Source organism: Microplitis mediator, chromosome 7, assembly GCF_029852145.1.
Source record: "Microplitis mediator isolate UGA2020A chromosome 7, iyMicMedi2.1, whole genome shotgun sequence".
In the NCBI taxonomy this organism is placed as follows: Eukaryota; Metazoa; Arthropoda; class Insecta; order Hymenoptera; family Braconidae; genus Microplitis; species Microplitis mediator.
The window spans coordinates 24,467,742-24,482,083 of NC_079975.1; the positions used below are offsets into that span (position 1 = coordinate 24,467,742).

General features: G+C 28.5%; 1 protein-coding gene and 1 long non-coding RNA gene across 6 annotated transcripts in view; one reads left to right on the plus strand and one right to left on the minus strand.

The window, feature by feature from the left end:
- Positions 1-169: 169 nt before the first annotated feature.
- LOC130672535 (synaptic vesicle glycoprotein 2B-like) overlaps positions 170-14,342 on the plus strand; it is a 35,978-nt gene continuing 21,805 nt past the window's right edge. Inside the window, exons 1-5 of one of the 5 annotated variants that reach the window (XM_057477206.1) lie at positions 170-2,217; positions 2,358-2,436; positions 2,496-2,646; positions 2,717-2,878; positions 2,996-3,158. In XM_057477206.1, the coding sequence (XP_057333189.1) occupies positions 2,589-2,646; positions 2,717-2,878; positions 2,996-3,158 (383 nt within the window). In that variant the 5' untranslated portion in view covers positions 170-2,217; positions 2,358-2,436; positions 2,496-2,588. Of the gene's footprint in view, positions 2,218-2,357; positions 2,437-2,495; positions 2,647-2,716; positions 2,897-2,995; positions 3,159-14,342 lie in introns of those variants that run through there. The other 4 variants (XM_057477205.1, XM_057477208.1, XM_057477207.1 and 1 more) reach the window with 4 other exon arrangements.
- LOC130672536 (uncharacterized) lies at positions 7,772-10,251 on the minus strand. Its single transcript, XR_008990717.1, has 3 exons — positions 9,893-10,251; positions 9,597-9,799; positions 7,772-9,480 (listed from the first exon to the last, which is right to left on the minus strand). It is a non-coding gene; the product is annotated as an uncharacterized LOC130672536 (long non-coding RNA).

The following is a 14,342-nucleotide window of genomic DNA, read 5'->3' on the forward strand; positions in this document are numbered from 1 at the left end:
ATGGATGCTCAAATAGGTTAGGTGGTGGCGTGTGAGGTGGCGATTACGGAAAGTCGTATAGGGCTCACAGCTATCTAATAGATAGTTACAGGAACGATACGGTATTGTTACCATAAGTATACATATTGTCGTGGGAACGATCTACGAGTTGCTATACTTTAGATCGTTCGAGGAACAATATCCCAGGTAGAAAGTCATCAATGGAATTAGCTTGTATTAAGCTAATTTTATCAGTTTTAGCCTAAAATTAGCCAACAAACTATGGTTAACACAAGGTTAGTTGGTAACGCTTTGTATCGCTAACATAAAGCTTGCAGTTTTAGCTTGCATAAACAGTGACAATTTAGCTTACTATAAGGTTAAAAGTATATCTTATTCTTAGCTAGAATAGATTTGGTAATATAAGTTTGAAAACATGTTTACAGAGAAAAATTTTTTATTATTTTTTTTTTTTGTACACATACATCAGATATTGGGCATTAAATGTGTAGTGTTATATATATTTTCCCTAGCGGTTTTGACGTCACCGTATAAACATTTATCTGAAAATAATAATAATATTTATTTAAAAACATAAAATAATTAATAAGACGATTTGAGGTTAGCATTACCTTAGATGTAAATCAACTACAAATACATTTCAGAATTATTCTAGTCACATTCAATAGAGAAAAATATATAAGTTTTATTAGTATATAAATTATAAATTAACTTTTGTTTGTTGAAATATTTTAAACTTACCCTAATAATAGTGCAATATAAATGATAAACTTTGATTATAACTTGCAATTAACCTCTGTCTAACAAACAAGCTTCCAAGTAGATGGCACTCTTTACTGCCGTGAAGCTAAATTCATTATTAGTCAGTAAATTACTTATGTCAGTAAATTTATTCAAAGCTACTGATCTTTCAGTAAATTTTGTAACCACTGAAAAAATCAGTAACATTTTTACTGATTTAACTTAAGAGAGTAAGGACGTTCTAAAAAATTCAAATTTTTTTATTATGAGCATTAAAAACTTGTGATTCAATAAATTAAAAAAAATCAAAACTTACTTGCTTAGTAAATATTTTTCTTTATATATGTTGCAAATAAAATTGAACTTATTTATTACTTATAAACAATAACACAAACTCCTAATTAACCTCAAACTTCAGTTTTCAATGTACGCTTGGAGTAATGTTAGCAGATAAGGTAGTTTTAAGTTTAGAATCCAAGCTTACAACAAATCTTATCATACGCGTGGAAAAAGAGCTAACAGCAAGGTATATTTTAAGGTTAGTTACACTCTAAAGACTTGTCATAGAATTCATCCTAATAACAACCTAGAATAAAGCTTACAAAACAAGACTTAGATGTTAAGCTAAAATAAAGCTATTTTGAAGTTTCAAACTTGTCCGACTAAGACAATTTTCTACCTGGGATTTTTTTTTTCCGTGTATGGTAACAAGTTTTTTGGAAATATTGATTATAGGAATGGTATCCATCCATTTCATCACAATTATACGGATTGATCCCACTATCTTAAAATGAATCAGTAAAAATTTCTGCAAATCAGTGAATATTCACTGCGAATCAATCCCAAATATATCACTGATTGAATTAGTGATATATTTAGGACTATTCGTGCAGTGAATATTCACTGATTGGACTACTTTTCACTGATTCATTTTAAGAGAGCATAACAATGGAAAGTTATCCCAAAAATTATAGGCGTATATACCATAATTTCAAGCAATTATTTCCATAACGTTATGGGTTGATATTCCATAAACGTACTAGGAACGGTTACCATAATTTTCTTTCCGTGGGTGTATGAAATATCAAAATTGTATGTAATAAGCGCATAAATGCTTAATTATAACTAAATTTTGTTGATGATTTTTTTTTAAATTTAAAAACGAATATTTATCTCTTAATGATAATGAATACCATCGAAATCATTCAAATAAATATAATAAGATGACGCAAAATTGTCTCTTATTTATTATCAGTGGCCATGCGTCGATTTTTATACATGCACGTCATCGTAGTAGTTTTTTTGTGACGTGGCCCACATTTGAATTGCCGTAAATTAACAAATACTATCACATATATGTATGAGTAACGCCAAATCTCAGTTATCGACGACCATTACTGTCAGTCATCATTCAAACTCAGAATGAATATTTTTTAATTTTTTATTTATACTTCAGTTCATTTTGATTTTACTATCGTAAGAGTTATAATTATTATTTTTGTTATTTGTTTTTAAATGTTCCAGTGATTGATTAATATTATATACTAATAAATAATTAAATAAATAATAAATCTACTGAATTTGCTAATTAAATAAACAAGTTAATAAAATTTAAGTTTTCAGAACAACTCCACAAAATTTCAAATCGTTACGAATTTGTCCACCTCTACTTATATTTGAAATCTTCATTTGACGGTATAGCATACTATTATTTAATTTGTATTTTATTACTTATAATTTATTTCTTTTATAAGAACATGAGCGATTGAGTCTACACTTTTGAATTTTAATAAACTTTTGACTTTTTCATACTTCTGTTCAAAAAAAGAATTGTATATTGATTTTTTATGATGGAAGCTTCACGAATAGATGAACAAGTTGTTCAAGACGCTTTAAATGAAACAGGTAAAAATATTATGAGATTATTTATTTCTAATTAATTTTATTAATCATTATTATTATTTTAAAAAATAAGGTTTTGGCAAGTTTAGCTATAAAATGTTGATAATTGTTACTTTAATATCAATAAATACTGGTATCAGTTTTGAAAATGTCAGTTTCGTAATGCCAGCAGCTGTTTGTGATTTCAAAATGTCAACAATTGCACAGGATCGCATAGCAATCAGTTCATTGTTTGGTAAATAATAAAATAAGAGTAATTATCTTTGACAAAAGAAAATAATTATCAATACATTCATCATATTTAAAAAAAATATATATAATTAATCGAATATACAACAATGAGTTATTTTAGGACTGGCACTGGGCCCATATTTTTGGGCTTGTATGGCTGAAACTAAAGGCCGGAAAGTAAGTTTAATCATAGGTTTACTTTTGGACGGTTGCTCAAATGCTCTAGCTTCTGTGATATCAAATTACTATGGATTCGTAATTTGTAAATTTTTCAATGGAGTCGGGTAATTTATTAAGCTATGAATAAAAATATACCCGAGAAAAAATAATTGAAGCTAAATACCGTTCTGTCTACGGTAAAAAGACACGGTAGGCTCGCGCAATGACACTTCACATATATACATGTGTTTGAATGTGTACTTGGCGCGAGATACTACCGTGTTTCCTGATTAAAATCTAATTAGATCATCGTAGGCATAACTTTTTTTTTTTTATTTTACTACTATATTAATATCAATAGACGATTCAGATCTATTCAAATTCATGTAGATCTTTCTTAGATCTTAATTTTGAACAACTCGAACGCAAAACGTTATAAAAAAACATTAACATTTAGAGAAATCGCCTATATCATACGTTCAAAATGTATTTTGTGTTATAGCGATAAGATTTTTTTTTCTTCTCAAAATAATACGAGCTTCAATAATTAACCCTTCCTAGCCCACGCTATGAGCGTGGCGCCGCCTTTTTTAAATTTTATTTTTTGTCTCGTAACTACTTCAATTCGTAGTTTTGAAAAAAATTTAATTCTTTCTTTGATCTATTAAAAAATTTTTAATGCTATTTACATGCATAAAAACCCTTGGAAAATATTTTTACATTCTAAAATTCGAGACCGAGTTTGAGAAAGCGGCGCTCTGCCGCCCATCGTGGGTAAGTCTCCCGATCTTTTTCAAACTGCGCTGTTGCCAAATTTCTTTGCCGCCAGTATTTTAGCCTGTTTTACCACACGTTCAACACAACTGGTAAAGAGAAGTGATTTTTCGGGTTAATTTGTATTTTAATTATATTATTTACAAATTAATTGTTATTAAATAATAATTAATACTATTTATATAAAATAATTTTGTTTTATAACTTTGTGAGTATTAGAATTTATTAGAGTATTAGAATATTATTAATTATTATATAAAATAGAAATATAATGATATAAACTTTAGTACAAATAAGTTCTAAAAAAATTATAATTCATAGAATAATACAATATTTATATATATATATATATATATATATGTGTATATACATATATGTATGTTGTATAGACGTTTGTGTGACATTTTCAGTTATATTTTATTACGCTTGTGTGACTTTAATACCTTTCTGTGACGTTACACAAAGGTTTTTATATTATACATTACGCTTGTGTGACGGTCACATAAGGGTATAGTGCACAAAATATTATTTACTATCATTTATACCTTGCTGTGACACACGTTACTGATAGTCAAACCTTGTGAAGCAAAATTTCTAATGAACTTATGAATGTGAAATACCTTATTTTGATTCATTAGACTACGATAAATTAACAAATTTTTTCCAAAAGAGAAACAACTTTTTGAAGAACAGCTCCAAGGATTTTTAAGGCTTAAAGATCTAAATAAAATATTGCATTTATGATGTGTAAAGATTGATGATAGGAGATTGATAATATTCTTGGTCAACTGTTTGAAATTTGATAAGATTAATAAGAATCGAGATTGTACAAAATTTTAATAATTGTTCAATTGATCTGCGACGATTTCAGTTTATCTGCAGTACATTTTTCGCAGTTTGCGATAGAGGTAGAAAAAAAAACTAAAAGCCCTTTGAACTTGCGAATCAGTATCCAAACTTTCCAGAGAAAGCATTGATAATTTTGATCTCAACACATAAGAAAAATTATCTTGAGTCAAGAAAACATTTCGGAAGACAAACGTTTTCAGGAACCAAGTCAAGATTTTCTTGAGCCACGAGAATTTGTCTTGGTTAAAAAAAATTCGTCGTGGTCGGAGAAGATTTCTATTTTATTTGAGAAAGTTTAGGTTTTCAAAAAAATTTTCTCGAATGAAGAATATTTACCTTCAGTCGAGAATTTTTTTTTCTGTGCATGAGCTGGAGAAAAGTATCAATTTATACTTCATAATAAAACTAGAGAACATAATCGATGTGTAAACAAATGATTTTCCAATTTTTGTTTATGCTTATGCTTGATGAACTCAATATATTCAGACGGAAATCAGAAGAAGTGATTAAAATAGAGTCAAATAAATTTTCAGTTAGATCAGACGGTAAATTTGTTGAACCTTCGAAAAAAATGTGAAAGAGATTTTCAGTTATATTTTATTACGCTTGTGTGACTTTGATACCTTTCTGTGACGTTACACCCAGGTTTTTATATATACAGGTTTTTATATTATACATAACGCTTGTGTGACGGTCACAGAAAAGTAGAGTGTACAAAATATTATTAACTATCAATTGTACCTTACTGTGACACACCTTATTGTTCGTTAAGCCTTGTGAAACAAAATCTTTAAAGACTTGATGAATGTGAAATAATTCATTTCGATTCATTAGACATCGAGAAATTAATAAAATTATTTGACAAGAGAAATATCTTCATAAAGAACAGATTTGAAAATTTTTTAAATTAAAAGATTAAAATAAAACATTGAATCCATGGTTTTTTGTTCGTTGAACTAATTAAAATTTGATAAGATTAATCAGAATTGAAATTGTAGAGAATTTAAATTGTAGTTCAATTATTTTGCGACGATTTCAGTTTATCTGCAGTACATTTATCGGAATTTCTTTTAAGGTTGGGAAAAAAATTTTAAACTGGTTGAACTTACGAATCAAAACTTTCCACAGAAAATGTTAATAATTTCAATCTTTTTGAGCTCGAATAAAGTAATTAAGTAATTTCTGACAAAATCGTACTAATTTATTGCAGACGAATGTTTCATAGATTAGCGAGAGTTTTGATCGACAAGCTGGCAAATTTCTGAATAACAGAATGTGTCATTGCCTCATTAAACTAGAACTTACAGCTAAACTATTAAGTTTCCGAGCAATGTTATTGAAAACTTTTGAATAGACAACATAATTTCTGACAAAATTGTACGAATTTATTTTAGAAGTATCGATCATAATTTAGCGACTATTCTGATTGTCAAGCTGGCGGATTTTCAAATAACTGAATGTTTCCTCGAATTTTCGTATTACCTCATTCAACTGAAAATTACAGGCACATTATCGGGTTCACGCGCAATATTATCGGAAATTTTTATACAGACGAAATAAATTCTGACAAAAATTGTACTAATTTAATGTAGACGTACCTCTCATAGTCTAGCGAGAAGTTTGATTGACAAGCTGGCAAATTTTTTTAAATAACTGAATTTTTCATTACCTCATAAGACTAAAAAGTACAGCTAAACTATTGAGTTTACAAGCAATGATATCAGAAACTTTTATATAGACAATGAACTTTCTAAAAAAATAGAACTGATTTATTGTAGCGGTATCTATCATAGTTTAGCGAGAACTTTAATTGAAAAACGAGCAACTAATATATTCTTTTCTACGTAAAGATGCTTTTCTATGTAAAGATGAGAATTTAATATGTGCGACTGGAGAAAGAATTGAAAAAAAATTTTTTTTTGTTTTTTTTTAAATTTCTCAAAAACGGCTAGATAAATCAATTTCAAAATTTGATCAGCTTTAGAACTTGATAAAACACGTCGATTGCTGCCTCAATCGTCTTAATCGGTCCATTCGTTTACGAGATATCGTTGATTAAAAAAATAGTGAAAAACGTTTTTATTCGGATATCTACATAAAAATTGAATCATTCGATTTCAAAATCTAATCAGCTCTAGAACTTAATAAAACGCGTCGATTGCCGCCTCAACCATCAAAATCAATTAATTCGTTCGCGAGATATCGTGGGAGAAAGAAATGCTAAAAAATGTTTTTTTAGAAAACAATGGCATACAAAAGTATTTTCGAGCTCTAAGAGTTCGAAAATATATTCACAATAATGTTTTCGAGTTCAAGGAGCTTGAAAACAGCGGGAAGTTTTAGGGCTGGCCCGCAGGGTTATCCGATAGACCGATTTTTTTTTCTTTAATTACTGTGAAAAAAATTGTTAAAAATGATGATAAAAAATTATGGTGAAGTTTGAGCTCCTAATATTAATAAAAAGAGATGCCTCTTCATGATTTTTATATCATTTAAATGACTTAGGAAAAAAAATTTTAAGTTTGGAACTGTATACCTCGGCCCTGGCTTATATATGTACAGATATATTTAGAATATAGTTTTGTAGGAAATTGAACGCTCTACAAAATGAGTCTCTTATCATTTTTTGATAAATCCATCTGTTCAAAAGTTATTGGAGCTCTAGGTCAAATTATCGTAAATTTCTAGACCTTTTTACATGTCCGGCGAAACTATTAGACTTATCACAAAACTTCAGAGGATCTTTTTTGTAGACAATTTCATCCCCTATAAATGATTTCCAGTCAAGTTTTTTCAAATTCCACATTGTTTCCTAGTTATTTCCATTTCAATATCGAGTTCTTGAGATCGATCAAAACACTACTTTTTTTAAGAACTTGACATTAATATGAAAATAACTAGAAAACAATGTGGAGTTTGAAAAAACTTAACTAAAAATAATTTGTAGGAAATAAAATTATCTACAAAAAAAATCTTATAAAGTTTTGTGATAAGTTGGATAGTTCTGCCAGAAAAGTAAATAGATCTAGAAATTTACTTTGATTTGACTTCAAGCTCCAATAACTTTTGAACAGATGAATTTATCAAAAAATGATAAGAGACTTTTTTTGTAGAGCGTTCAATTCCCTACAAAACTATATTCTGAATTTATCTGTACAATAAGCCAGGGCCAAGGTATAAAATTCCATACTTAAAATATTTTTTTCCTGTTATTCAAATGGGAAATGAAAAATTACGAAGAGGCGCTTCTTAATGTAAACATTAAGAACTCAAACTTTACTGTTATTTTTTTTCATCATTTTTAACCAGATTTTTACGTTAGCTAACGAAAAAAAAAAATTAGTTCTTTCTTTTGGCCCACTTTACTTATTATACTAGAAATTACATCCGATCTGTTGAGTTTACGAGCAATGTTATTGAAAAATTTTTTCTAGATCAAATAATTTCTGACAAAATTGAACTGATTCATTTGAGACGTATCTCTTATAGCTTAGCGAGTATTGTGATTGACATGCTGGCAGATTTCTAAATAACTAATTTTTCATTGAATTCTTTATTACCTCATTAGACTAAATATTACAGCCGAACTGTTGAGTTTACGAGCAACGTATTCGAAAACTTTCTTATGGACAAAATAATTTTTCACAAAATTGTACTGATTTATTGTAGATGTGTGTATCATGATTTAGCGAGAATTTTGACTGACACGTTGGCATATTTTTAAAGAACATAATTTTTTATCAAATTTCCTACGACCTCATTTAATATCTCTCCAAAAGTTGTTCACATTATTAATTTATTTCTCCAACAGGTCAGCAACAATTTTAATATCATCGATAAATATAATTATTTTTTGTTAATTTTCATTCATATTGACTTTCAGAAAAACACATTTTTAATTTTTACTGAATGATCAAAGATTTCATGCAATAGAATTATGTTTAATCAAAATTCTATTTTTTTTTATGATTTGGTATTTAATATCATCATCGATAGTTCAGCCCAGATTTTGGAACAAATAAAAAAAACATCTTGTCCTTGTGGCTTTCTATAAATTGCGATATAGATAACATTGAATCGAAGTTCTAGTTGATGCACGATTAAATATTTATTCATCTAAAGAAAGTTCATCTAGAGTTTCATAATTGAATAAGATAAAAAAAATCGGCTTCCACCATAAACTGTACAGAGACCAGCAAATAATAATTTCAGTGAAATAATCAAGTACTCAGGAAAATTCAATTGAAGTTTTTAAGAATTTAATTTTCTCTGAAATTTATTTTAGCGTTTTCTTCATGTCTGACAGATAATGAATCAAAATCTTAAGTTAAAAGAAAATATAATAAGAAATGTCTTTGTTGGTGATGATTCAGTTCTTCGTAAAATTCACTTAGTATATTTCTGATGTAACTTTGATCGTTCAACTTTAATTTTAATTTAAAAAATGATAAATATTTTACTTGGTGTCGATGAAACTAAACAAAAATTTCAGCTAAATGATTCAAAATACGACAGATATATATAGGATTGAAGTTGTAGGTAATTTAACTCTGCATGAAATTTATTTTAGGCTTTTTTGTTGATGTCACGGAAGTTAAGTCAGAATTTTAGTTACAGAAATTTCCATCCTCCATCGAATAGGTTTTTATAACTGTACATATGATAATTTATTTACTCAAATCAGGATCAAGGATTTTGAATAAATTCAATTATTTATAAAATTAAATAAAATCATTAGCGTTGTATCCACAATAGTTAAATCAGAAATTTTGAATAAAATCGAAAAGACATCGTGCTTATGCAGTATTCTCTATAAGTTAAAACCTAAACAAACGTAAATTAAGATTTAGTTGCATAAATAAAGATATGATAAGATCATGTTGGTTTGAAGTAATAAAAAATTATATTAAACAGTTCAGAACTTATTTTCCGTATATAACCTGATCAATTCGTGATGAAAATTTTCTTTTAATTTCGTATTTCTGATGCTCTAACATTATGTAGTGCAATGATTTTATATTCTCTAAAAAGAATTGATCGATCTAGATTCAATTTGCATCGGTTGGAATTAAGATCAGAAATTTTATCCAGTTAAATTTCTGAATTAAATAAAATTATAATAAAAACTCATCCACACGTTCATCTAAAAGATAAATAAATAATATAACGATTGGTTTTTCCAAACTCTAAATAACTAGTCAGAATAATAATAGTTTTGCATGGTTTTGTGTCTTACGGAAAGTTTATTCACTCGTTGAACAGTTATCGTTCATAAACAATTAAAAAAATTGAAATAAATTAATTCAGACTCATTTTATTTATTTTTTTTTTTTATATTTTATATTATTTAGTTGTACTTGTGTGAGTAGTAAGGTCATCCAAGAACACAATTAATTCTTACGATTTAATCTTTCTTGAATGAAAGTATAAATACAGTTGATGAATAAATTTTTTTTCAATTTCGCTCACGCTGCTTGTCTGTTATAAAATAATATTTAGAAAAATAAAATATTAATATTAGTTCTTGTGCAACGTAAATTTGGTTAATGTAAACATTCGATTCTTTCTCTTCTCTATGGTTTGCAAAAACTACCTTACCAACAAACCTATTTAGTTCGACTTTTACACTTTTACCCTAATAGTGACTTTAGCATGAAATTGACAGTAATTTGACAATCGAAATTGCCGAAATTTTCCGCCCTAATTTACCGACAATTTGACAGCAAAATTTGGAACAAAAAATTTGCAATTACATTTTTTTCAGTTGAGAGGTATCTTTTGTTACTAGAAAAAGATCCTAATAAATGTACGCTTGAATTTTCCGTCAAGTGTTCATCAACTTCGGGGTTTCCATTTTTGACGACAATTTGTATACAACTTTTTAAGTAAATTTGCATTCTAATTCGGGTAGAAAATTTACGTCAAATCGTATAGCAACTTGTATACAAATTATCGTCAAAAACGGAAAAGCCCGAAATTGACGGATATTTGACAAAAAATTCACGGAAACTTCTGTAAACTTTTGAGAAGCAGACTGTAATATTAGGATACTTTTCCACATCTTTGAGATTATTTTTTTTTAAATGGCCTTCCAAAAGTGAGCGTAAATTAATGCTTACTATTGGTTTAAGCTGTACTCGAATAGTAGTAAAATGTTAGAACATCATATAAATACAAACAACTTGTCGTCAAATTGGAGGAACCTTTCACTGAAAAAAACTTGGCTACTTGTGTCATTTTTTCTGTAACTAGTTTGGAAATGAGTAACCCAAGATGTCAGGTTTGTAAAGCCATTATTTGCTCAGCAAGCCTGACTATCAAAGGTAGCGTTATTTTTCTACCCTAATAGTACATTTTGCTTTAGCAAAAGTTTACTTACAAAAGTTTCCTAGAATTTTTTCACAAATTTTCATCAACTTCGGACTTTTTCGTTTTTTACGACAATTTGTATGCAACTTTCTATTGAATTTGATGTAAATTTACTGCCCGAATCAGAATGCAAATTCACTTCAAAAGTTGATTAGAAAAAAGTTGTCGTCAATTTCCAGGCAAATTTTATGTCAATTTATTGTTAGTTTGACTTGAAAAATTGTTCAGTATTTTTTTACCGTCAAATTGTAGACAATCTTATGTATAAATTTGCTTACTTTCTGAAATGGTAAGAATAAACATTACCGACTCCCTGATAGCCAAGTTGTCCGCAACTTGTCGACAACCTACTGCCGCAACCTGTCGCCAAGTTGGTCGCAACAGTTGGCATTTCTATGAGTTGATGGCAACTTTCCGAGAAACTTGTCGACAACTTTCAGCTCGTGTAACTGTTGCTGACAAGTTGGCTATAAGTTGCTCAGAAACTTGGTGGCAGGCTGCGGCAGTAGGTTGTCGACAAGTTTCTGAGCAACTTGTAGCCAACTTGTCAGCAACAGTTACACGCGCTGAAAGTTGTCGATAACTTGTCGTCAAGTTGGTCGCAACTCAGGTACACCAACTTTCTGATCAGAAACTCTGGCTATCGAGTTTTTTTTTCATAAAAAGTTACCATAACCCTGATAGCCAGAGTTTCTGATCAGAAAGTTGATGTACCTGAGTTGCGACCAACTTGACGACAAGATGTAGACAACTTTCAGCTTGTATAACTATTGACTACGAGTTGGCTCCAAGTTGCTCAGAAAGTTGCCGTCAACTTATGGAAATGCCAACTTTTGCGGCCAACTTGGCGGCAGTAGGTTGTCGACAAGTTTCGGCCAACTTGGCTATCAGGGAAATTTGAAGAAAAATTAACCACAAAATTTTATTTTCAACTTTCGCTGTCAAATTGTCGGCAAATTCGGGCAGCAAATTTCAGGTGATTTCAGCATCAAATTACCGTCAATTTCAAGCTAAAGTGGCTATTAGGGTAGCTGTAATCAATCGTGCCAACCTATTATATTCAATATTTTCGTCTTTACAACCAGATGTTTTACAAGCCTTCTGTTTTAATCGTGATACTTTGTTACTTACCCCGAAAACCTAGAAAATCTTGTCCGATTCATTTTTAACAACAATCTATGGAGTGCCATAGACTGAGCCTAAAGTAGATATCAAACCCTGTAGTAAGCCAACGAATGACCGAAAAATTTTAAGGATGGAACTATAATAAACTTTTCAAAAAAAAAGTTGTTATGAAAAATTGTTAAATCCAAGAACCGAAAAAAAATAATATTACTGTTTAAATTATTAATAAAAATGCCTCGAAGCATAATAAAAGTTCAACTGAAATGAAACAAATCAGTTTAAACTTATGATTAGAATATATTCATGTACTGATTGTTATTGGTCATTTAAAAAATAAGTCACAACATAAATCTACCAAAACTGCTCCGAACATCAGACGCACTATCAACCCTCTTAATAGAAAATTCAACTGTTGGTAAAGTAACTTCCCAGCGATAACAAGTGGAATAGATATGCACGGCGGATAAATACAAGAAAGTACAAGCAGTTGCAAAAGTATTTGAAATAATTTTTTCATGTTAACTTTTTGGTTTCATGATGAGTAATAATTAACTTTTAGAATATTTTTTAGGCAATAAATAATATTGAATGATAATGTTTAAAGATGAAACACCATAAATAAATTATGCTTAAGTGATAAATTTTATACACCACCGAAAACATTGGTATAAAAAATTAAAAAACCTCAGCTGTTAAAAATTTTGATTAATTATTTATTGTAATATCTTATTAAAGTTAATACAAAAAGTTTTAATTTTATTTAAAGACATTCATATAATTAAGTTAAATATTAATAAAAGGAATAAAACATTTTTTTACTTGCAATATTCCTATAAATAATAATAAAAATAAATAATTTTAACATATAAAAAAGTTTATAAAAAATTATATGGACATAGCTTTAAGTTTGACAATAACATTTAAATATTTTATTATCTACACTATGGCTATCGATATTCAGTAATTAAATCGTTTGTCAAAAAAAGATATTCATTTTTTAATACAAGCTATTTCCTCTGTAGGAATATCAACACAAAAATAAACTGGATTTAATAAAAATATTAAATTTCATTTAATACTTATATTTTTCCATTGCATAGTTGATAGGTATAATTTATAGATCAATATAAAAGTAAATGAATCTAATGACAATTTTAAACAGTGTTAAATTAACCATTTTTAAATTTGGCGCGTAAAGTTACATTGGTAGCTCTGACTTTTTGTGCTTACATGCAGCCAATTCCAAATGGGACGTAGGGTTTTTTTACATCAGCCTTTTTTATTGTACAAAATAAATTTTAGCCAATCTTTTAATAAATAAATTTTTTTCCAAGTGGCTAACAAGAAATAAGTTATTAGTAGTAGTTTTGTAGTCATAACAGAATAGACATTATATATACATATATATATATATATATATATTCTCTACACACTTGGATGTACGGCTAGGTCCATTTTACTTTTCTGTGTTGACAACGTTCAGATGTTCCCGGGTGTTCTAAGAATTTGATGTATATCGGTTATTGCATCATTTCGAGTTGAACAATAAGTTTTAATGCGTAGTTTCAATTGATAAAGTTATTAAAAAAAAGAAAATGAAGCAAAACGTAAAATCAGAGTCTGAGTATTTTACTCGTCGTAAATACATGAATCATAGGCCACTTGGTCTTGACAAAAAACCAAAGATTTTTATTAAAGAATGTAAAGGTAAGTCGACATACTTTGATTAATTTATATCACTGTTGAATTAATTACATTAGCTCATTATTATTAAAAAGTTTTACATGAATATGCACGTAATGGTACTTAGTATATTTCTGAAAAATTGTCTGAAAAGGTTACTATTTTGATAGACTTGATTAACACATCAGAAATATATATATATATTAGGGTGGATTGAACGAAAACATTTTTTTTTGTTTTTCTTAGTATGGGGGTAGAATTTGTACCGTATAAAAAAAAAAAATTTTTCAAGAACAAAAAAATTTTTTTACTCGACATTTTGAGGTGGCCCACTTGTTTTTTAAATAAATAATTGATGAAAGAGGGTGGTTCCAACGAAAAAATTTTTTTTTGTCCAAAATCGTGGAAAACATCTAATAATTGTCGAATGTGATTTTTTTTTACTTCACTTTCATTTTAATTCAAAAGAAAATGCTTTTCATTTTTGGATATTTTACTTAAATTACAAA